Below are 24,635 nucleotides of genomic sequence, written 5' to 3' on the forward strand. Positions count from 1 at the left end.
TTTTTTGATCCAGACGTTTATGAACAAAGGTGGTTTCTTTTGCCTTAAACACCATTTTTGAGGGAGGTCTATTACGCCAATTTGCTAATATTTTGAGCATTTTCTTTTTTAGCATTCCCACCGATGCATCTGACATTTTTATGTAAATATATTCAGGAATTAACAATGTGGACCATATATGTAAAGTGACAGTCTCACGTAAAAAGACATCGTAACATGTGACTGTTTCCTCAGAAGACTTTCATAATTACTGGAAACTGGTGACATGTCGCTGTGTCTGAACAGAATAGCAGTGACACTAAAGTTACATAAGCCACGTTGTCTTTTTCTGCCCCCCCCCCACCCCCTCCTTCTCTACCTCTCTCATACAGGAACTGGCCAATTTCCTGAGCCTGTTTTTCCATTTTGCTTCCCTGTGCGTGTATCTTTTACATGCATATGTTCCTCTGTTCCTCCGTGTGTGCCTGTTCGTCATCCTCTCTCTCTGACCGGCTCTCGGCTAACAGCTTAAAATGTCACAACAGTTTAATTTCATGGGAGCCGGCTGGTTGGAGAATGACCGAGTGTGCTCAGCGGAGTTCGAGTCAAGTTGTGACGATTGCAGCTTGGTGCTCTTAAATCAAAGTGCGTGTTTTTGGGATGTTGTGTACGCACTTTATTGATTCTGTTGTGTCTTGGGGTTTGACAGAAGGATTAGTTTAATTTATTTTCATAGTAGATAACAGATGGATCTCATTTGTTTTTTAAAGTTTCCCTTAAAGTGGAGTTTTTTGGTCACTAGTAGCGCTCTGGAGCCATGTTTCTACGCACATGTCCATGTTGTGTTTGTTTGTCTGTTGCACACTCAGCAGATACCCGCTGCGGCTAATGGTTTCACACGATTCCACTGATCTACAGGTTGAGGTAACGCTTCAAATAAATGTAGCAATGGGCCAACAAAGGCAGGGAAGAAGAAGACGGCTTTAAATTACGTTAAACCATAATCAACTAAAAACAAATAAGGCTTATAATTTACCAGTTTTTATTCTGGTTACCAATTGCCAATTTATTGTGTTTTGACTGCTGTTTTATTATTTCGTCACACATGTACGGGTGTCAATTATGCAAATGATGCACCGGCGTACATAAACATGTGGTATTCAACAAGAAACGAGCACTTACTTATTCACAAGTTACTGGAGTTAAAAGAGCGATTTCAATTTACTATTTGGATGACTCTTCATCTCCCACATTGCAATGTTTTTCGGTCACTAAAATATACATTCAAATATAAATTTGGCACAACTTCAGCAGAATAGAAGAAAAACTCAACTGGAGCTATTCTAGTAGCTGATCCCCCCCCCCTTGTCGCGTTAAACATGCACACGGGTTGAACTGTCATATTTGTCAGCGTGCCTCTCTAATGGCCGCTCGGTGCGTCTTTCATCAAAGCTGACCGTTTGTTTTCCCTTCTGGCTCCAAACCAGGCCGACCACAAACGGAATCTCCTCTCAAATGTCTGTCCTGTTAAGATTAGCGGCAATTACTAATCGACATGACGTTCATTCGGTGCCTACTGTCAGCATGTTCTTGTACTTATTGTTGTGTGTGTGTGTGTGTGTGTGTGTGTGTGTGTGTGTGTGTGTGTGTGTGTGTGTGTGTGTGTGTGTGCGTGTGTGTGTGTGTGTGTGTGTGTGTGTGTGTGTGTGTGTGTGTGTGTGTGTGTGTGTGTGTGTGTGTGTGTGTGTGTGTGTGTGGCCAGCGCTGCCTCTGTCCATGAGGGAGATCCTTATTGCCCGCGGCACACTGGCTCATGGAAATCAATGTTTGATTTGCCGGCTACTTGATAAAGGATTTAATGCTGAAACATGCCCCCCCCACCCACCCACCCACCCTCTCCTTCCCCACTCACAGTAAAGAAATTACCTTATTGAGTCCATTTGTTCATTTTGCTTTCATTCGGTATTTGCCTGTGATAGTGTGTGTGTGTGTGTGTGTGTGTGTGTGTGTGTGTGTGTGTGTGTGTGTGTGTGTGTGTGTGTGTGTGTGTTTGTTTGTGAATGTGTCGGCAGGTAATAAGATAGCTGTGATTACTTGACCGGCCTTGTGTCCACTCACTGCTGATTGCCGATATATGTGTGTGTGTGTGTGTATATGCATTGTCCAGAGTGGTGTATAACCCCCTCACCCTACCTATGCTCCCTGCTCTCGGTGTGTGTGTGTGTGTGTGAGTGTGAGTGTGTATCGACCAGACTCTGGAATGGAGAAACGCCTGCCCAGCACACAAAATCAATGGCTGCTGTTTTCTCTCCTCCAGCGGCCTCCTGTTATCTGCAGTGAATACAAAGCACATACTGTAGCACACAGGGCACATGCTCACACACCTCATCTTTAGGTCCACTCCCCTTTCACCGCTGTGGCAGGCTCGCACACGAGCCCCGCAGGAGATTGGGCTAAATTACAAGTCAGCTGCACTTAATTGGAAGAAATATGGCTCTTGATATGCGTTTCATCATTCCGGAGCGTGTTTTGCAGCCTTTTTGTCGCCTAACGAGACTTGAGTGCCACCTACACCGCCGCCGCTTTCATTGGACTGCGATGTTTATTATTTCTCCTACTATATACACACTCTCTGCTGTGCCAGCAAATCAAACAAGGCAGCCGAGAGCGCGAAGGACACATCATCTGTCTTCCAGTGTGTTGAGCGGCATTAGCAAAGTGGCCAACAAGTGTTTATTTAGCCAGCCGGTTCGTTGTATTTCAGGCACGGGGATCAAGCCTATTTTCACCATTATGCAAGTGTCCTTCCCTCCCTCCCTACCTCCCTCCCTCCCTCCCTACCTCTCACTGTCTCTCACTGTCCCAAACTCTTTCTTTCTCGCTGTTCGTCTCTCTGTTAGGGCTTATAGGTGGTGGTGCTGGGAGGAGGAGGAGGAGGAGGAGGAGGAGGTGGCAGATTAGCGGCGGCCATCCGGCAGGTCCGTCTGTCTGCCGTCAGAAAATAGAATTCATTTGGGTTATCCAGATGCTTATGCTCAGCTCGCTGCGTCTCTGTTTTTGTGTGTGTTGCTCAGTCAGAGGAGAGGATTTGGCCGCTGGGCTGGGGGGTGGGGTGGGGGGGGGGGCGGGGCGGCAGCTCACATCCGCTTGGCAGCTTTTGTACTCGCATCAAAGAGAACGGCCACGGCCTGATGACTACACACCCTGTTTAACCACCGCCACAGAGGACAGTATCAACAGACATGTGTACCGACACATGTACGGAGCACACAGGTCCTGTCCACGCCCTCTGTGGCTGCAGGAAGCGCTTCAGCCAATTTGCTTTTGTGTTATTTTAGAATATTGAAAGCGGTTAAAGATGCGCCGTGTGTTCGTTCCAAGAAACTCCACACTTTGACGTCTGAGACAGCCCATCGTGAGTGAATGGTGGCGTTTATTGCTGAGAGGATTAGTCGGTAAATCGATCGGTTGATCGAAATCATTCTGCCAGAGATTTGTTGAGTGACTCATTGTTTGTCATCTCTTTATTTATTTTTTTGTTATTCGAGTTTCTGATTTAAATTGTAATTTTTGCCAGTTTTGAACTTTATTTAATGGAGCTGCAAAGTTCTTTGACGGTTGTTTTGTTAGACTTCTTTTTTTTTTCTGTATTTTAATGTAAAAATAGTTTTGTATTAAAACAATATTTTTTTATATTCCTCAAAGAAAGGTGTGAAAAGCTGGCATCGGCACTATTATCAAACATTTCACAAACCTAGCCTAAATGAAATATTTAACTTATTTAAAATCTTTTTATCATTATAAATTAAATCCGTTTTGACCTAGAAGGTGTTATTGTGTGCTTGAAGGCATTTTTCACTTTTTTTTATAGAATAAACCATTTGTCAGTAATGAAAACGATAATAAGTTTGAACCCTGGTGGAGAGAAGCCTGAGCGAGCAGACAGGGGCTGTGTTAACAGGCCGGGTTAAGGTTATCACCGGGGGGAGTGGGCTCCTCTGTTGTTGCTGGCTACTTCATGCATTCAGGATGGGAGCGGGGTTGATGGATGGACCCAGACTGGAGATCTCAGGGAGGGCTTTCGGAGTAGGATGCTGGAGGAGGTCTGTGGGGTCCCTGAAGGAAGTACTGTTGGACGGTGGAGAGAGAGAGAGAGAGAGAGAGACAGTGAGTGAGAGAGGGAGGTAAAAAATACCTGCCATTAATCAACCTCCATCCACCTGCCACCTCTCCTCTCGGCCTCCTGTCCTCTTTATCCCTCCTGCCATACTCCTTTAATTCCCCCCCCCCTCCCTTCCTCCTCACCAAGTCCAAGCGCAGTCCTCCTTTCGTAAGCGGCCCTTTCACAGCCGTCGGGTTGCGGCGCACTCGCTCCCAAACATCACTTTGGGAGGTGTTTAATGCTATTACGAGGTGGCAGCCCGGGCACTGTGCGCTCCAACGAGGAGCGATGGACTCACGCCGGGGCTAAACACGACTTAGTTTTCTTAATTCACTTAAACTCGGGGCGCTCCCGCTCCCTGAAACCAGCCTCTTAACTTCCCGGTCGGCGGCGGCGGCCCTCTAATGCCCGCCTGAGACCGCTGTAATGCGGAGCGTTGCTTTGAGGTCAGTAAGAACATTAAGAGGTGCTTCAGGCAGGTCGGAAGTCTTGGGCTGGTTCTGGTGGGTGTTTTATTCCACACCACACGGCGTCTGGCTGAGCAGGGTTGGCCTTTCTGAGCTGCCGGCGTACAGGCGGTGGACTTGGATAGAAGGGTGTAGATCCAGCTTCTCCATGTGGCGTTTAGGGACTGGAGAGACTCCATCACCCTCTCAAGTCCACAGTAGCTAATCCTCCCTCTCCGTCCGCCTGAAGATAAGACAATGAAGATTTGTAAGACGTCTCTCTCTCTTTTTTTGTATTTTCTGACATTTTCTAGACCAAATGATTCATTTACTAATCAGCAGATTAATCGATTATGAAAATGCAGCCCAAAATATCAATATCACAACATACATTTTGACCAATACTGGTGTAAAAGTATATCCCAAAAAGATCACACGGATGTTCAAAACTGTTATGTGTTATTTGAGTCCACATTCGTGTGTGCAAAACAAAAACTCACCACAATAAGTTCATCATAGAATCATTCATTTGGACAACATAACGTTTACGCCCTATGAGACACGGTGAGTCGTGTTACAACACAAAGAAAAATCCCTGTAGTACAGTCTGTATGGATAAATATCTTGAATTAACCATATACTAAAGATACATGTACTAAACATACATATACTAATCTGCACAGTTTGTACTTTGTGTCACTCTCAGTTTAAACCGTTGATTCAGAAGAAGTCGTTCCGGCACTAATAAGACATTCATTGAACAATTATGCAACAAACTACTAACAGCATTAACAAGAGAAGCCAAACCAGCGTCGCCCTTCTCTATAAACATCAGCGTTTCCTCCTCATCTGCAATCTCTCTCCTATATATTAAATGAGCAACAGTGTGAGCTCATTAAAAATGCATGCTGCGCATTGAGCTTAGGAGACCAATTATCCCACCTAGCTCCTTTACAATGGTTGATAATAAAAGCCCCTGCAGTTGGCCGCTCCCTGATTGCCTCCCTCCCTCGACCACTCTCACCCCTCACCTCTCTCTTTCTCCCTCTCCCCCTCTCTTCATCTCCCCCGACCCCCCCCCCCCCCCGCGAGCCGCCTGTTGTCTCCACGCCAGATCATCGGTAAACAGGCTTTTCCCTGGATTTGATGGAGTGCAGTGTTTTGATCTGTTGGGATTTGTGTGTGTGTGTGTGTGTGTGTGTGTGTGTGTGTGTGTGTGTGTGTGTGTGTGTGTGTGTGTGTGTGTGTGTGTGTGTGTGTGTGTGTGTGTGTGTGTGTGTGTGTGTGTGTGTGTGTGTGTGTGTGTGTGCTCTGCAGGTGGCAGTGGACAATAGTATTACAGAGAGAGAGGCAGACATTTGAGTACACAGACAAAAACCAACACCTGGTGGCACAACGACACACACACACACACACACACACACACACACACACACACACACACATACGGGCTCACATTTGTAAACCCACAGATGAGACTGTTACAGTCCACATCGTGCTTTTTTTTTGACAGGAGTGTCTTGAGAAGATCAGAGAGCCCGGAGCTCAGACGCTGTTTCCCGCCACCAGCCGAACATCAAAAATGGATGCATGTGGGAAGCAACTGGAGCACTTTTAAGCCCCCATACGGGCAACCTTCTCATCAAAAGGCTGCCATCACTGTACACATATGGAACTGTATAGTGCACACACACCCCCCCCCCCCCCCCCCCCCCCCCCCCCCCCCCCACACACACACACACACATTGTATTTTTACATGTGTTTGTCTGTGCATCAGTGGAGGTGTGCCCTTTGAGGATCAAACGCGGGTGGTTTTACCTCGGGCGTGTAAACAACGTGAAAAGGAGGCGATGCGAAGGCGTTTCTGTAGCTGATGATTAGGTTTGTTTAAACGTATACACCGGCACACGCGGGGAGTTGTCACCACCTCCCTGCACTTCAAACAGCGGAGAGCTGACGGATGATGCATCCAGCTCCGACACCTTCACACAAACGAGACAAGAGGAATTTTCTCAGCTGGCTCTGCAGAGCGCTGCAATCAGCTTTTAGTGCTGAAATGATGGGCTCTTAATTGAACAGCCGAGAGTCAGAGAAAATGAATCAACAACAGTTTTGATTATCGATTCACGGTTAAAGTCATTTGTGAAGCAAAAATGTTGTTTTTTAGCTTTGTGTGGATGTAATTTAAATACCTTGGGAGTTTTGAAGACACGCCTTTTAGATGCGGAAGCATTCCTTGACTTAACAATTACTCGATTAAGGGGGAACACCACAGATCTTACATATCAAAGTCTGTCGACAGGTCTACTGAATACAGTATGTGCTCCAGAGAGAGAGCTTAACTGATTCATCATTGGTTGTTTGAAAATGAAAAAAGGGAATGTGGTGGTGTGGAGTTAGAATGAAGTGAGCTCACTCCCCATCTCTGCTTGAAGCTAGCGACTTGAGGCCACATCAGCCGTTACCAGCATACCCATGGATGTGTAAAGAGAATTCGATACAACGTCGGACGTGTTCATTCCTATGAAAGTGTCCCAGTGGCGTATGGAGTAAAAAAAAAAAAGTATCTCAGAGTATAAAATTCAGATGAAAATGCCCGGATGTTCCGGCGTCATGGGGCCCATATAGAGCAAGTGCACTAGCATTTCCTTTAACCCCGCCTCCCAGCCCTCAGTCCAGCGTCATTCTGAGGTTCATTCACATGAACCGAGGAGGGAAAATAACTCTGGATTCGGCTATAAGTACATTTTACAACTTCAAGGATCGCAATGATTTAAATATGTTTGTACTGGAAAGTTGACATACCTAACAAAAAATTCCAGACGTCTCTATTCCAATGTAAGTCTTTGGGAAGAAGTGTTTTTGGGCCCCTTCGCCATCACGTGACGGTCCCTGGGGCTTGAGCGTAACGCATCTGAATTTCGGTCTGACCTGTTGGCAGTCGAGTTGCATTGTGGGTAATGTAGGCGCCAGGTTTTTTTTGACGAGGGAGAAGAATGCTTGGTTCTGCTGCTTTGATTTGATCCTTTTTTTTTCCTCTCCAAAAACTGCCCATAGTGAGTATGACGACGCTAAATCAGCGGAGTACTGTTTTAATCAAAAAACTAGTCAACCGTGAAAACAATCATTAGCCTTGCTTTGTGTTAGTGCGTCATTTTTAATTGGCCACAAAATCTGTCAAGGCCAGGAGCCTGATTTGATTGGATATGTTCGCTGGCTGAGGAAAGCCCTCCTTCACTCCCTGTAGGTGTTGTTAAAAGCAAACAGACTTTTTAATAGTCTGATCTGGATGTAATTAAGAATGAGCGGAGGGCGGCCGGCAGGGAGAGAGAGAGAGAGAGAGAGAGAGAGAGAGAGAGAAGGAGAGTAGGAGAGATTCCCCTCCCAGCTTTCTTTATGCATCCTTCTGTTGCCGGTGTGTTGACAGGCCGGAGAGAACAAACCAGAGAGAGGACTAGGAGGAGGTCAGCGGAGTGGGCTTTAGATGACGCTTGACCCTCTTAATGTCTCCTCCTCGTGGCAGTTTCTTCATGAAAAACGGTCCGTTACAGCTGGTGAACACTGCTGGGCTGCATTCTGATCTGTTCTGGCTCATCTGTCTGCCTTCGCTTTGTGTGTGTGTGTGTGTGTGTGTGTGTGTGTGTGTGTGTGTGTGTGTGTGCGCATTATCTGAAACACGCCCATGCACACGCACACCAGTTTTTCAACACTCGTGTTTACGCGGCGCTGGGTGGAAAACATAAATTGGAGACAGAGCGTTCCCCGTCTGCAGGGCTTGGAAAAGGGTTTGGGTTCGGAAAGCTGGCTTTCCTCTCAGGAAGTGTTGTTCCTCACCGCTCTCCATAAACACTGGAAAAGAGACCCAAAGAAAATGTCCCAGACTCACTATTTCCACTGTAAACACACCGACATACACATATTATACTCTTCTCTCGCTCTCTCTCTCCCTCTCTCGCTCTCTCTCGGGCAGAGGGTTACATGTTTTCTCAAAGAGGTATTTTACAGACGGTGTGCCTGAGTGTGTGCGATCCAGAAAAACCAAACCCGACCCATGCTGATCAGCTGCCTCAGTATTTAAATGTCGGCATGTTATTTTTAAAACAGTATATGAGCACAAACTGCTGAGAACCACAGACGAAAGCGCTCCATTTAGTCAGTATTTCTTCTTTGACTTCAGACACAGAGACTCATTCAAAGTTTACTTTTTCCTTTCACAGCTCGAGCTTTTCATTGCAACACTGCTTTCATTAGAAATAAAGCAATAAAGGATCAAGATTTGTTTGTTTACGTTGAAACTGCCTGGATGTTGCAACTGAGTTATGTCTCGGAGCCGCGTAAATGTTTCTCTCCCGTCCTTAACAAGTGGTTTGGATCGCAGTTCCCTCCGTGTGCTGCGCAAGTGAATAAATCCACATCAGCGATAGAAAGAAAAGCGAGCCCATTCCATCAATTTTAGCTGTCATGGCATTTATTACCGCACTGGAGCATTATGCTGTGAAAATATAACCAATAAGTCCCCCCCCCCCCCCAAAAAAAAAAATCCCAAAGAAGACTTGAAATGTTCCCAGTTTATCATTGTCAGAGCTGGGGTTTGACAACAGGGACTCTGAAGTCTATCACAGACAAGTTGGCCACCGGGTTTCATTGCAGTTCTTATCATCAGCAGAGTCCCATCTCGACCTGTCGGTCAGGTTGTTTCTTTTTTCTCCTGCACGGACGGTGACGCTGCAGAGGCAAACAAACGCTGCAGATGCTTTGTTGCAACAGCAGCCAGACGTTACCCTTTGCTGCCATTCTCTCTCTCCCCCTGTGGTAAAAACACTGAGCTCACTTTACCACCCAGCTGGCTTACACAGCACCCTAACTTGTGTGTGTGTGTGTGTGTGGAGTGGGAGAGAGAGAGAGGGAGAGAGAGACAGAGAGGTTAGAAACCCCTTTTTTATTACATTTCCTCCGCAGTGAAAGAGGAGGCAAGATGGACACTCCATATCTCCCCGCTGCGCCAGAAAACTCATCTAAATGGAAAACACATTGTCTTCATTATTTTGCAAGAGCTGAAAGAACAGGGTTGTCATGGTAACAGCCATCAGAGTGAGCGCAAGCGGGCGGCCGAGGGGCTGGTTTTAGGGCCAGAGGAATGGAGAGAGAGAGAGAGAGAGAGAGAGAGAGAGAGAGAGAGAAAAGAGGCGGAGGTGGGAGGGAGGGAGGGAGGGAACAAGGAGTCAGGAGCGAGAGGGAGGGAGGGGGGTGTTTGCTGGAAAGAGAGGAGAGAGAGAGAGAGAGAGAGAGAGAGAGAGAGAGAGAGAGAGAGAGGGGGACTGAGATGAAGAGGGTGGAGATGGAAGGAAGACAAAAGAGATGGAGGGAAGAAAGATAGGAAACTGTGGGGTGAAACAGGCAGACGGAGTAAAAGCGAGCAGCGGCGGGTGTGATGGAGTGAAGACGGAGGGAGGAGAAGAAGAAAAACAAAAGGGGGGAGGGGGGGGGGGGAGAAAGCGAAGGGGTTTGGTGAGAATAAGAAAGGAGTGCCTTTTTATTTTATTTTTTTCAGTGGAGCCAGACAGTGCAAATGGCCAGTTAGTGGCTCTCAGAGAGCAGTTCAGAGGCCCTTATTAATTTCAAGGGGCAGCAACATGGTAGATTTAACATCTTAGGAAATCTCCTCCAACTGTGTCTCACTGCAGCCCCACTGGTGTGAGTGTGTGTGTGTGTGTGTGTGTGTGTGTGTGTGTGTGTGTGTGTGTGTGTGTGTGTGTGTGTGTGTGTGTGTGTGTGTGTGTGTGTGTGTGTGTGTGTGTGTGAGAGTGCATACTGATCTACAGTCGAGCTATCTTTGCGTTAGGAGACCCGGTGCTTTTGCTAAACATGTTGAGGGGGCGACGGGCTCTCTCTCTCTCTCTCTCTCCCTCTCCCTCTCTCCCTCTCTCTCTCTCTCTCTCTCTCTCCGGCCACTTCAGCTCAGCCACCGGCCGTGATCGACAATCCGCCCGCTGCTGTCTTTATTAGTTGCTCCCTTAGAACAGCCCCTGGCAGCAGCAAGCCCAACACCATAACGCCCTTCATCAAATATTTACTCTTCCTGAATCTACAACATGCACCGAGGCCACATCAAATAAAAACCCAAGTGCCAAGGCGATATCTAATCCAGTCCAATCCCCGCTCCTCGTCAACTCCTCTCTCTCTCTCTCTCTCTCTCTCTCTCTCTCTCTCCGGCGGGTTTTGGTGACGCTGGCGTCGGTTTAGCGTCAACCCGAGGATTAAGGCTTTGGCCGCGGAGGAAGGGGCCTAGATGATTGTTTGTTTACAAGTTGTCGCCCGCGTCTCAGTTGTGTTGTTGCCAGCGGGGCCTGACGCGACATGGTTTTGACAGCCGTCGGGCGATGAAGGAAATTGAACTAATTGCGTAAGTCGTCGTCGTCGTCGTCGTGTAAATACTCCCAACCGTCCCCCGGAGAATTCAGCTCGCCGTTGACATCCATCGGGATCTGACATCCAAACCTTGTGCCTTTCTCGAAGCAGCCATTGTTTGTGTTCCTGAGACGGGGTGGAATACAATCTTGTCAGATTAGATTGCTGTATCGCCGACGAAGAGAAGTTTGTGCAAATTTGCACAGCATTGCATATTCAGCGTCGGGATCGATGACAGTGTTTCTTTTCCAGATGCGCAATCACGGTCGAGGGAGGATGTGCTGGCGCTGGCTCTGGCTCGGGATTGACCCCCCGCTTAGGGGGAAAGAGGCGGCCGTGCACTCTGTCCGCTGCTTGGCCGCCCCGGCTCGCTGGCCTGGCCGTCCGGCCTGGCTGGCTGCTTCGTGGCCGCCTGTAGGTCTTAGTGATTCATGTCACACTGTAATTGGTTTACCTGCTCCCTGTGTGTCTGCGCTCTGAGAGGACCAAAACAAATTACCCGGGGATGACCTCTCGCCATCTCTCTCTCTCTGCAACCATTCCCCCCCCCCCACCCCATATCTCTCCGTGCACGTCTATCCCTGCCTCCCACTACATGTAATATGTCGTACGAGTGTTTTTCTCCCTTCCCGTCTTATTCGTCTGTCTCGTCTCCGCCTGCACTCCCTTCTACATACCTCGAATCTCCCAAAAAAAGCAGAGCCGCGGTAGAAGAACGTTTTAGAGCGTATCAGTTCACAAACACACATCTTCAAGCCTCTCGAGAGGCTTGAAGATGTGTGTTTCTCTCTCTCTCTCTCTCTGCTATGTCAACATCATTTCGACATGTTTTTGCACACATGCATGCGTGAAGATAAGCCGATAGGATGGACTTTGTACAACGATGCTTGAGATCACAAATAAACACGCACACACACACACACCAGTGGAGTACTTTGTAGCACTGAGAGAGTGTTTTGTGAAAAGCTGCTGTGAAGCACATTAGCCTTTCAACGCCGGTTCTTTCTTTCTTTTTTTTGCGCTCGCCGTGCCAAATAGTACCTGTCTGGATTGTCCCTTCAGTGAATGAAACCGGTGTTCTGTGCACACCATTAGGCTGTTTCATTTTCACAGCAAGCAGATGTTTGGTGTTCTTTGCTACTCGTAGCCTCACACACACACACACACACAGAGCAGGATGAATGAGTGCATCGCTCTCCCCTCTACATGTGTAGGCAGCTCTCGCTGTCTCTAAGGTTATTTAGCTGTTTCAGTAGAAATCCACTTGTCAAAGGATTTCCACTCGGGAGCGTGCAAAAGCTTGAAAACAGGATATGTTTGTCACACACACACACACACACACACACGCACTGCGCTGAGGACCCGGTGCATGTACGAGCAAACATCGGTCTTGTTCTAGTGCCCTTGAACGAGGCCCTGAGTCTGTACCGGCTCTAGGGCCGCTCTACTGTTGGCAGGGTGGTGGCTGAATCAATAAAGAGAGAGAGAGAGAAACACTTAGTTGTATAGTGTGTTTATCGGATGACAGAAACATGGCTTGACGGCGTGTAAAGAGCATTCATCCGCTACCTACCATCAGTTAAAACTCTACCACTCACACCATTGAACCAATTTTAATGCTCAAATGTATTATATTGGCAGGTCTTCTAGGTGTCCAGCCTACATTTGGATATTGTCTGCAGATGCCATCACACCATAATCTTTAGGAAAGAGAAATAATCTGTGATCTGATGGCCATTTTGAGTTGCTTTATTGACAGTTAATTACCAGCGTTTGTCTGTTTTTAATGTATTTTTTGATGCAATAGACACTTCCCTCAGAGATTATGGATCATTCAATAACTTCGTCCACAGAATGTACTCAGTGCTGTGTGCTGTGGATCACTTTTGAGGGGATTGATGAGTAAATCACTTGTGCATTGAAATACGTTTTTATTTTATATATCGCAAATCCTTGCCAACGCTTTCTAGAGTCTTCGGCATGTTCTGTGCTGTACTGGCTGCGGTGTGTGTGTGATTTCGGCATGATTTCTAATTGGAAATGCTTCAGAATATATATTTACTGTATATTAATGGTTAATGGGATTTGTTGCATCAAAGATCAGAGGGTGAAATAAAGATGGCTCGATAGGTCGTTTTGTTCCACTAAGTGCAGAGAGGCCGGGCTGGTTGTGTGTGGGGTTTCTTTTTTCTTTAGCAGAGATCATGCTTTTTGAGTGTCAAAGACAAGGGGAATGGAGGGCAGACAGATATATTTTTGCTCTCCCTAATGACACCAATACCATTTCATGGCTTACTGAGCAGATTGAATCACACTCGCTCTTTGTAAGTCTCACTCTCTGCCCCGCTGTCTCTCCGTGTCTCTCTTTTTCTGCACACACTTCATCACCCTCATCCCCGCGTAGACTTATCACGTGCGCATTCGTATGCTACCGTACGTCGGTGTGTTACGCTCAACCCCCGGTGGATGTTGCTTAATTGCATTTGGGTCAGCAGTTTTGCCGTCGCTGAAACCGAAGGACGTGGAATTTGTCAGTTTACCCATTCAGCAGTCACAGGGGGCGGAGTGTGAGCTCACAGCTCTGCTGGAGTCAGGCCCATAAGGTTAGCTTTACACAAGCCTGTCGCACCGCCCTGTCAGTCACTCGCTTCGGATACACTGTCGTCTCCTCGTATGTTCTTCTAAAAAAAAAAAAAAAAAAACGTGCTAGACTGCTGTTATTCCACTTAATAAAGCCTCAGATTTATGCACTCACTGAAAAGGGCTCAGGTTGTTGAAGGCAGTCTTATGACGGCCTGGTACAGTGATAAAGGCATCACATTGGCCTTACGCACACACGCTCACACGTACTTTCTTCATCCCTTGTACATCACGAGTGATAAAATCTTGCCTTTTCGTGACAGTGGAAAACCGTATGTGGCAGCCAGGACATACAATCTTCTGCAGCTGGTATTTATAGTCCTCAGCAACTGGAACATTCTATGGAATAAGGAGTTCATTCATTCATCATGTGAGGCTTGAGCTCCGTTCTCTGCTCGGGGATGACCTGATTTCATATCTCGTGCTTAGAAAAGACGGCTTTTCCCTATTAACGCACTTGAGACAATGAAAAAGCAAAACGTGGGCTCGTGGGCCCACACAAAGCAACTGACACTAGAGCTGAGTAGCATTTTAATAACATATTGTACCAGGATTCAGGATGCGATGTGGCATCATCTGGGGGTTTCATTGTGGTTACAATAGAGCTCGGTTGGACAGTACGAGTTCGTAAGGAATTAAAAGTGTGTGGAAAGAAACCCCGCCGGTCTTAAAGAGGCGATGTGGTTTAGATGTGGTGAAAATGTTGCATTAATGGCGCGTGGTACATTTTCGGACAGTCTCTCCTTGTGGTTGTGTCAAGAATGAAAACAGAGAGCTGGAAGGAGAACCCTGGCTGCTTTCTCACCTCTGCACAGCCGGCTAATTTTTGGTGTGAAGTGGAGGGAACGTCCGATTATCGGTTGTGCAGAGTTTTCAGAAATGGTCGGACAGAACCCCGCCTTCAGGTGATCTGAAATCCGGGGGGGGGGGGGGGGGCTCACCGTCTGATGAGCAGTTAATGCTATTAAGTATTCCGGCGGCTCAAACCTGCAATAACTGACTCTTTTTTTTGACCCTTTGAGGCAGCACAAAAAGCTGTAAACACAGCGGGGGACAGATCATCAGCTCTTAAGTCGATACGGTGAACTTGTTAGTTAACGGTTGCTTATTCGTCATGTCTCAGGCCACAAGGCAAACGTTCAATATTCTGCTCTCCTTTTTGCTCTGTTTTGGGTCTCCACCAGCTCCCGGGGGAAATAAAAGTACAAATTGTTTCTTCTTTTTTTTGTCACTGTAAACTTAAAACAAGCAAGTCTGTGTCACTGAAACCTTAAAGCAATACCTAAAATATGATCATCAGTTCCACACATTGTAATATCGAAGTCTCACGCAGTCCCTATCGGCTGATAGAGAGGGCACCTCTGTGCTCACTTAGTACACGGTGCTTTTTTTCCTGATCCCACACACTGAGTGGTGAAATAATCGGCTGCTCCCGGAGGTATCTGGTGGCGCATACCTGCAATACTCCGCAACTGAAGCTCCATATTTATAGACGGCGGCAGAGCAGCTCACGTATCCCCGCATCACAGCTGTTTGCATTGCAGTGTTGGGTGTCACATAGCTGCCCGGTGCTCCTGCGGTTGTCACATTAAAACAGAAGATAAACAAACAGCAACATTTAGAGTTAATTTTTTTTTTCCTCCACCTCCTGGGACGAGTCACTTCACATTTGTATTGAGGCCGGTGGTTATGATGGCTGTCGAGTTTTTATAAAGGCCCCGGGGAGCGATGTGGCCAATAGTTTGGCTTTGCCGGGAGAGAAAAAGAGGGCTAGGGGGAGATTAGTGGAGGAGAGGATTAACAAAATAATGCAGAGAACGAAACAAGGCAGAAAAGCAGGCGTATGATGGTGGAAGTAGGTTTATAAAAATGAAGGAAAAGTGGAGTAGACCGGAGAAAATAAAGGCAATGAGAGCAAAAAGGGACTCTCTGGCTGTGGGAGTTTGCCACTACAGATAATAGTGTGTGTGTGTGTGTGAGAGAGAGAGAGAGAGAGAGAGAGAGAGAGAGGGCTGGTGGCTCTTTACAGACAGAGATTGTGGGAGAGAGAGAGAGAGAGGCCAGCACAGCTGAGTGGTGTTGATTGGCCTGTTTGAAAACACATGAACTGCAGACACAGAGAGAGAAAGAGAGAGAGAGAGAAAGAGAGGGAGAGAAAGAGAGGGAGAGACGCCCCGTGCACTGGGAGAAAGTGTCGCTCTGTGCCGTGCCACGCTGCAGCCCAAACCACATTAGAGCAAATGAATCCATTCCACCTCCTGTTATGGCAGCTCCCGCACGGGGCCCCAGGAAGGAGAGGGAGCGAGGGAGGGAGGGAGGGAGGGAGGGAGGAAGAGTGGCAGGAGGGTTGAGATATGAGGGACGGGGAGAGGAAAATGATAGAACGGAAAATGGAAGGTGGTGGAAAGGAGTCGCATGCTGGGTGGCTCTAATGATGTCTGAGGGCTATAGAAAAGAGGAGCAAAAAGCACATCGTAGCGAAAGAAAAGAAAAGCTGCGGCCATATAACTGAAGACGAGGAGGAGGAGGAGGAGAGAAGATCCCCCCCCCACCGTGTCCAGAGAGAAGGAGTGATAGTTATGTTCTCCCTTTTCAGAGCGTTGCTGAATAATGAAGATGATCTCTGGCTCCTTTATATTGTTCAGCACTGCCCTCTACACTTTACATACAGGATAGACTGCTCAGAATACAGCGCCAAAAATGTTGTTTTTCCATAGTTTTGCATGCAAAGCCGTAATTACTTTACTTAAAGTGAACATCTTTTATGCATAGAATATGTGTTTGTATCCCTCCAGGGCTTGTGGAGCCCATTCAAACCACAGCATAACTAAAATGTAGCTACAGTACGTTGGCCCGGAGGCACACAACTTTCTTGTTAGCTCTATGTCTTTATTTTATTATATTTTATTGATTATTATCATCTTATTATGTGTATAAATTAATTGTGTACTTGAGCTTGCCTCAAATTGCCCCTTAAGGGACGAACGTAGCATTTCTAAACAAATTAAATTGGGCATTTTCACTGGTGATTCAGCATCTAATTGCATTGTCCTGATAATATATCGATATATTGATGTGCGGACAATACAAATATTGATATCTTGTTGCTCATCCCAACCATATTTCCCAGCCCTGCTCCTAATGTACTCCTTGTATATATATATATACGACACACAGTGTTGGAGCGCGTTATGAACTCCTGCGCAACCCCCACCAGCCATCACACTCACAAAGCCAGCTGCACTTGACAAAGGTGGTAGTCATTTGTCTGAAATGAGAAATCACTCATATGAGTGATCACACTCTGCATGTGTGTGTGTGTGTGTGTGTGTGTGTGTGTGTGTGTGTGTGTGTGCTGCTGGTGATGACGAGATCATTTCAATACTCTTTGTTTTCCTTTCTCTCTTTTCCCCACTGACTGTGGCCCTTCTTGCCCCTCCCTGCCATACTCCAGTGCTTTTCATATTACTCTGCTTTTGTTTCTGAGCACTTATTTCTTGCCCAAGCCCCCCCCCCCCCCAGCTTGTTTTGCTCAGGAAAGATAGAAGGAAGGCAAACAAAACTGTGTGTGTCGTTGTTTTTTCGAGACAGCGAGAGAAAGAAACAGAGGCTTCCTCGGATGTTAGTATTATTTGTGGTTTGTTACTAGCAGCGTCCTCCCACTGCTGTATGAAGGGAGGTTGTAATGTGCACAGCATAATTGGACGTGTAATCCTTTGCTTTGCACCTCTGGTAAGCAGCGCTGAGTGGAGCTGATTAAGATGTTGTGGAGACAATAAAGATTAAGCAGCTTGCTCAAGCAACAACAGCAGTAGCCCCCCGCCCCCCCCCTCCCAAAAAAACCCCAGTCCAAAGCAAAAAATGTGGGAAAAGAGGAAAAGTTTCTGTTGAAACATTCAATTGCTTCTGCTCATATGATGGTTACTGTGCTTTATCTTGATAGTAAACAAGGATGTGGGGCAGGAGGAGGGCTTCCGCCATGTTTCCACAGAAGCATCGTCTGTTATGCAACACGGTTTTTTTTCTCTCCCTTGAGCGGAGGGTGTGGCGCTTAAGCGTCTGTCAGCCTGGACAGTCAGTCAGTCAGTCAGTCAGTCAGTCAGTCAGTCAGTCAGTCAGTCAGTCAGGTGGATTGACTTCTTATCTCAGTTACAACGCCACGCCAGTCGCATTTCCACCTCACTCATTTTCCTTTCAGAACCTGAGGGCCCGTCTTTTCACCGATGAACAAAAGCACTGCCCGTTTGTGTGAGGCGAAGGTGTGTGTGTGTGTGTGTGTGTGTGTGTGTGTGTGTGTGTGTGTGTGTGTGTGTGTGTGTGTGTGTGTGTGTGTGTGTGTGTGTGTGTTGGACCTTGTGAAAGCACAAAAGAGGGAAGGAGGGAGGGGGGGGATTATTGGGTGAAAGAGGCAGATTTCTCCCCCTCCAATCTCCCTCCTTCCTCTTCAGTCTTGGCTGCCGGTGTGTTGGGACAGCAGGAACGGGAGCTGAAGACCAAACAGTTAATCAATAGCCACAAGGTCAGACGGCAAGCGGCGGGCCGGAGCGCGTGCCCTGTTAGCGGTCCGTGGAGCTGCCCGGGCCGCTGAAGGGGATTTGTAGCACTTGTCAGGGCTTAAAGGAGCCCTCTCTGGACCACTTGCTCCGGGTGTAGTGTGTGTGAAGGAGACAACGCTGGTTAGCGAGCAGGGGAGGGAGACATCTGCTGGACGCTGGGAGGGACAGCACAGCAGATTTAGGCCACCCAAAAGCATGCGGTCACATAACGCTCAGGCCAGAGCCGCTTTGTCGGGACTTTTTATTTACAGCAACCTGCTGCAGCGTCGTGCCCGTTTAACCTGACAGGAGACGCACGGCTGCCCACCCGCTTGACCACATTTGCTCCAGAATCCCCAAGCCCACCCATCCCACCCACCACCGTACTCACGTGAGCAATGTATCCTCTGTTTAAGACTTTGTGCGAGTGCACTCCAGGTAATTCTACTCTGGTAATGCTTAAGCTCAGAGGATTAGTAATACACTCTTATTCTCAAAGTGTTCCTTTGAAGTTTTACCTTTACGCCTAATCAAAGTGAGAATTCAAGCTTTTGTGTTTACATGCTCTCAAGTGTGTGTGTGTGTGTGTGTGTGTGTGTGTGTGTGTGTGTGTGTGAGTGTTAAGAGTGAGAGAGACAGAAAGTGTGTGCAATAGTCTTTCTGAGATAAGCCCACCAGACTGAGCATTACACATGAAAACTCCCCGGCTGAGCACTATGCTTTCATCGTATTCATACTCTCGCTCTGTTTCTCGCAGCAGGGGGTCTTGGGGGACCCTTTATCAGTACTGAGCAGCTTTCTAGATCCCTGAACCCCCTCCCCCCCACCCCCCCACCTGTGGTCTCTCAGTTCGCCTTTTGTGTGCGGAGGAATGTGAGGCGGACCAACACTGATGGAGATAAACACGGGACGGAGGTCTCGCTGGTAAAGCAGCACGGTACCTATTAATCCAGCCTCCATTTCTCCGAGATGTGGCGATGAACGTGGGCCTGAGATTGTTTTCGTTTCTGCCGCTGAAGACACACTGTGTGTGTGAACACACACACACACACACACAGAAAGAGAGAAAGAGATGCTAAACCGTATCGGCTGTTAGATGTGGGTATAAATGTGTTGTCTATGCCACACTGATAACCTGTGAGCTGTGCTTCTTTTAAAGAGAGATAACAGTTTATGTCCTTTTGTTGGTTGCAGTGAGCGTTCGATTTTCTTTCCCCTCAGAAAGCAACAAAGTGTTCTTCCTGTTCCATCATGTTTCTGTTTGTCATTAAAAGAGCTGCTGTGAAACATCTCAGTTTTACACATTTGCCAAAAAAAAAAAAAAAGAAAAAAGAAAGACGCGTGCCTGAGGCGCATCAAGCCCTACAATGAGTCAGTGCATTAACAAGCCGTCTTACCTGTTTGAAGCATTTGTCGAGCTGCTAAAATGTTGTTTGAACTTCATAGGCTACAGACTGTTTACATGGGTGACCTGGCAAAAACCTGTTCTAACAGATGTACCTCTCCTCCTCCTTCACAGAGCACAGAACCTCTAATGGTGTCCCGGTAGAGACATCAAGATGAACACGTTACCATCGATGGACCGGCACATCCAGCAGACCAATGACAGGCTGCTGTGCATCAAACAGGTGTGTATAGAGACCCCGTAGTCTCCTTTACCTTCATTCAGTAACAAATCAAATGCAGACATGGACTCTGGTTGGCAAAAGATACAAGAATCTGCATTTCCTCTCTCCTCCTACAGTGCTTTCTCCTCTCAGCACCTTATATGGGCATCGGTTTTCTGGCCATTAGCTCCAGTCACACAGATCATGTTGCACAGGGTCATAGAGAGGGAGGGAGAGAGAGAGGAAGAGAGAGAGAGCGAGAGAGAGCGAGAGAGAGAGAGAGAGAGAGAGAGAGAGAGAGAGAGACTTTCAGACTTTCTCCCTGCTGGTCTTGTGCGCCCTTACATCACGTTCCTGACTCTTGACGTAACGCCGGCCCTTGTTGTGGTTTTGCTTAAACGCTTCCTTGACTGCCAGCTTTCAGGAGACTCCTCGGCAGACAGATACAGACAGAAAGACACAGTCAGACATAACCCAGGGCTACCGCCTCTGCCTGTGATTAATCGTCTACAAGAACTCGCTGGCTGCCTGGCAGGCTGGCAGGCTGTGGGCTTATTTGTTTACGCTATGTGGGTGTGATCCTTTATATCTCCCAACATCCGTATGACACCATGCCTCACAGTGAATCAGTGAATGATGGGGCTTTGAGCTCGCGATTATGAGGTGACATATCCCTTTTCTCTGTGCCGGCTGTTAACCGCCCCTCACCACCACCACCACCACCTAAACTCCTGAGCACTATAATAATCTAAACAGCCTCTTATTGCCTTAGCGCTCTTACTTCTACTGCATGTGGCGATGTTTCCAAAATGTCAGCTCTTTCTTTGCAGAACTGTCGCTACTCCCTTCACAAAGCCTCCGCAATTATTTTCTCAGGCGTCACTGATAGGCCCCTAAATAGCCCGAGTTAACGCGTCTGGCTTAATAAATGCACTAATTGTAGTCGGGTTTATATACTCCTCGACTCTGGCTGTAATAGAATTCGTAGTAAAGCAGACTTCAAAGGCGGAGAGTTAGTCAGCGAGCTCTGAGCTCGTGGCGGTCGGCTCTGCCAGCAGGGTGTTGTTTTGGTTTTTTTAGGGAAAGCTGCTGGCAGAGAGCCAGGTGTTGTGCTGTTTTTCAGCGCAGGCCAGGTAGGCACTGAACAGCCTGAGCCGTGGCTGGCCTGGGAAAAAAAAAGGGGGGGGGGGGGGGTAAGTCAGTCCATCATCCTACAGAGGACAGTCTGTCAAACGTCTGGCCTCTTTGTCTTCTGAAACCCCAATCGCTGCCACTCAGCCGTCTCAGCCCCCCCCCCCCCCCCCCCTCCCCGTTCTTGTCCTCATCCAACCCTGAGCAGCAACAACAGCCCATCCTCCTCCAAAAAAATAAATAAAAAAAACCCCTCAGTGCCACTATTTCACTCTGCTGTCCTCCCCCTCACACCAGTGGCGAGGTTGTCAGGCAGAGTCGGTGGCGAGCGCTGCAGCAGCAGGAGCTGTGAGTTCAGATCCAGACGGACGGCCCCACGCTGCGCTAGTTCTGATTCCTCTCGCGCTGGAGGCCGATACGCCTCCCATCAAGCGGCAATAATGCCAGATTATATCACTCATCTAAGAGCAGTCTCTTCTCCTCCCTCTCGCTCAACAAGAGCATCTATCGCTTTCTGTCACCGCTGCTCTCCTCATCATCCACCGGGGCCCCCTTTGAGAGTCCACGGCGAGCTCCGTAATGGCTAATCTTCACATCCAAAAAGATGAGCCACTCAAGGCCTCTCTTGAAGCTCATGATATCGTTGGAAAGCCCTCAGAGACTTTCTCCGCGGGCGAGTACCAAGGCCTGACGCGTCGGGCCAGCGGTCGCACCCAAGAGCCCCTTTGTTACGCACCGCCAAAAAAAAACGCTGCCCTTTCAAAACACGCTCACCTCTGCTGCCCCCTAAAGACAATAGTTCTACCTTCTCTGCAAGAACACACAAAACAAGACGCTTCAGCTCCAGATGAGAATAATAAATGCTTTCAAGTGGGCTCAATCTCGCCGACTGAACGAGCTGCAGCTCTGCCCCATTTCAGAGCTATTAACCTCCTGAGCCACGAAGAAAGGGAGCCCAATTTTAAAAACCGCTTATTGTGTCCCGCCAGCCCGAGCAGCCTTCAGACACTGGGAAGAAAAGACTCGACTGTTTTAGGCCTCAGTGAGCAGGCGAGAGAGACAGACTGAGACTGAAAGAGATTAGACACCACACCAACGGCGCGTATTGAGTCTACACACATAGCTGCCAGGACCAAGGTTGTTTTCTTTGTGAACACGGCCAAGCCAGCCAGTGGACTTCTGGTGCCGAGGCTCCGTTACATTCTGAAAACAGGCAATGAATGAGGCGGGCAGAGAGGAGGATTGGAAGGGAAAGATTTTTTGGGTTTGCTTGTGTGGGTCACGGGGGTGAAGGCTGGGTGTTGCCAAGAGAGATTAGCAGGAAACACTGGCATCATTGTTGATACGGGTGTGATCTTCTTCCCACAATGCAGCAGAGCCCTGAGAGGGCGTACATTGGAAGGAGTCAAGGTCCTCACAGGGTTGTGCAGAAACACAAGACATTAAACCGAGGCGGTTTGGAGGGAGAGCGCGGGGCTGCGAAACTATTTGGTTTTCACTGTTTTTCCAATTTGTACTCTTATGTGAAAAAGAAAACTAACGCTCATTATTTCCCATTGTTTCTAATGGCAGTCTCCCTTCTCTGTGTTTGCACAGCACTTACAGAACCCGGCCAACTTCCACTCGGCGGCCACAGAGCTGCTCGACTGGTGTGGAGATCCCCGGGCCTTCCAGCGACCTTTCGAGCAAAGCCTCATGGGATGTCTGACGGTACGCAAACAGTAATTATGGTTTTCGTTGGGTTTTTCAGGTACTTTTTAGGAGACGTGGGCAAAACAATAATTCGATTTTTGGATACTTAGGAGAAGGGATTGGTCCACCGCTGACGCTTTTAGTCTACTTTTAAGTTTTAAGTTAACATAGATGGTGCAGCAGCTGAAACGAGCTTCATGTCCGAGTCCTATTGACATTTGGTATTTGGTTAAACAATTCATTCCCTTCAAATTTGAGTAAAAACAGTTCATAGCAGGCCACCATGTTTGTATCCTGCAGTTATCCAAGGCAGCTGCTCAGGCCGTCAGGGGCCAGTGACAGAGGTTAAAGTCCTTGTCACCCACTGCTTCTCTCCACTTCATACTCTAAACACACACACACACACACACACACACACAAATGAGTAAAAGAAAGGCTTGAACATGACTGTGGGTAGCCGGTCACCCATGGCTATTGCCATTCAGTTCAGCAGCGAGCATTTATCGATCTGGGCACAGGGCCAGAGAGCTGGCCAGCACCAGGTGTGTCAGAAAACACACACTCTCTCACACACACACACACACACTTACATACACAGTCACAAGTGTGAAAGAGGCTGTAGAGCAGAGAATTGAAAGTTTCACGCGTCTATCGCTGAGATCAACCTTTGAAAACGCCGAAGCAACATTGTCCCCGGCTGAAGTGGTAGCGCGAGCAAACAGATAAATGCCCATTAATGTGTAAATGACAATAAAAGCCTCTTAAAGGCTGATAAAGAGCTATACAATAGAGCCCACCACTGAGATCCCTCTCAGCATGGGGGCTGTTTCCATCAGCCAAATTGTTTCATCACACTCAGAGAGCAAACGGCTCCTTATCTGGAGAATTACGGCGCGCAACAAGTCCTCGCGTTCTTTCAAGGGTTTTCGTGACGTCACCTCACTGGTTGTGTGTCAGAGAGCTGAGCTGGATTCTAAAGATGACCGTGGATCAATCACAGCCCGTTAGATTGGTTGGAGCTGAATGAGCATCGGCTCCAGAGAGCCAATAAAAGATGACATAACCGAGCTTTTGCGTCTTTCTTTGCGTATACTGTGTATCCTAAGTGAGGGTAATGTCAGTGCAGGCAGACATCAACTTTATTTCTGCTTCTTAGTTCACCAGGAGCCGTCTTTCACATACAACAAGCAGAAATAAACTACAAATCTGCTGCTTATTTTCCCCCCTCCAGCAAATAGAGAATATCAGTGTGGCCCAGTAACCCTCGAGCACCTCTCAGAGCACTGCTCTCATATTGACAGCAATATGGGCCTGGATGCACGTCCTCGGAGGGAGATTATGCTGAAAAAAGGCTTATGAGGTGAAACGCTTGTTAAATCCGTGTTGAATCTATGCTAGCCTCTGTAAGCTGGCTGCCTGCCTCGTACAAACTGCAGGGCAGACGCGCTCGCGCAGGAAATGAAACGATTGACAGCAACACCATTCCTCGTCCATTGTTTGCATAATATGGTTGGCTTGAATAGATTATGTTGTGAGCTAAAAAAAAAAAAAAAAAAGTCTCCTTAACAGCTTAAAATAAATTCACTATGATTAACTGAAACTGTAGAATTTTATATTGCCGTCTCTTAACTAGGATCATCAAATAAACCCTGTTTATTGACGTCATTTCCAGGGTTCTTCATTCAGTGCTCAGCAGCCGTATTACTTGTGACAAAGGCACTTTATGGTCACTGCTAGCTGTTATGTGTGCTCTCTAAGAGGCACCCCAGCTGACCTTGTTAACGGTAATGTGTGTTTTCGGGTCAGAGGGAGCAGAGGAGTTGCCATCTGTAAGCAGATAAAAGAGAAGGGGTTTCCTTTCTAATAATGATTTACCCCTGTCTCCCGAGTCCTGTTTAACGTCACTCAGCGTCCCCTTTAAGGTTGTATTAAAGTCTGGGAGGCTCCTGCTTCATGTCCCGTAAATGTTCGACCTCTTTTTGAAGTCACAAAAGGAGTATTAAAAACCTTACAGCCGAGGACTGGTTCCTCTCC

The 24,635-nt window shown here is 47.5% G+C and overlaps 1 protein-coding gene across 1 annotated transcript in view; it reads left to right on the forward strand.

The window, feature by feature from the left end:
• The window catches only part of zmiz1a (zinc finger, MIZ-type containing 1a), a 71,265-nt gene that overhangs the window by 23,021 nt on the left and 23,609 nt on the right, over window positions 1-24,635 (forward strand). Inside the window, exons 2-3 of the mRNA XM_079169355.1 lie at window positions 19,691-19,799; window positions 22,506-22,619. Coding sequence (XP_079025481.1) covers window positions 19,731-19,799; window positions 22,506-22,619 — 183 coding nt within the window. The 5' untranslated portion in view covers window positions 19,691-19,730. The remainder of the gene's footprint in view (window positions 1-19,690; window positions 19,800-22,505; window positions 22,620-24,635) is intronic.

The sequence above is a fragment of the Pholis gunnellus genome (genome assembly GCF_910591455.1).
Source record: "Pholis gunnellus genome assembly, chromosome: 11".
In the NCBI taxonomy this organism is placed as follows: domain Eukaryota; kingdom Metazoa; phylum Chordata; class Actinopteri; order Perciformes; family Pholidae; genus Pholis; species Pholis gunnellus.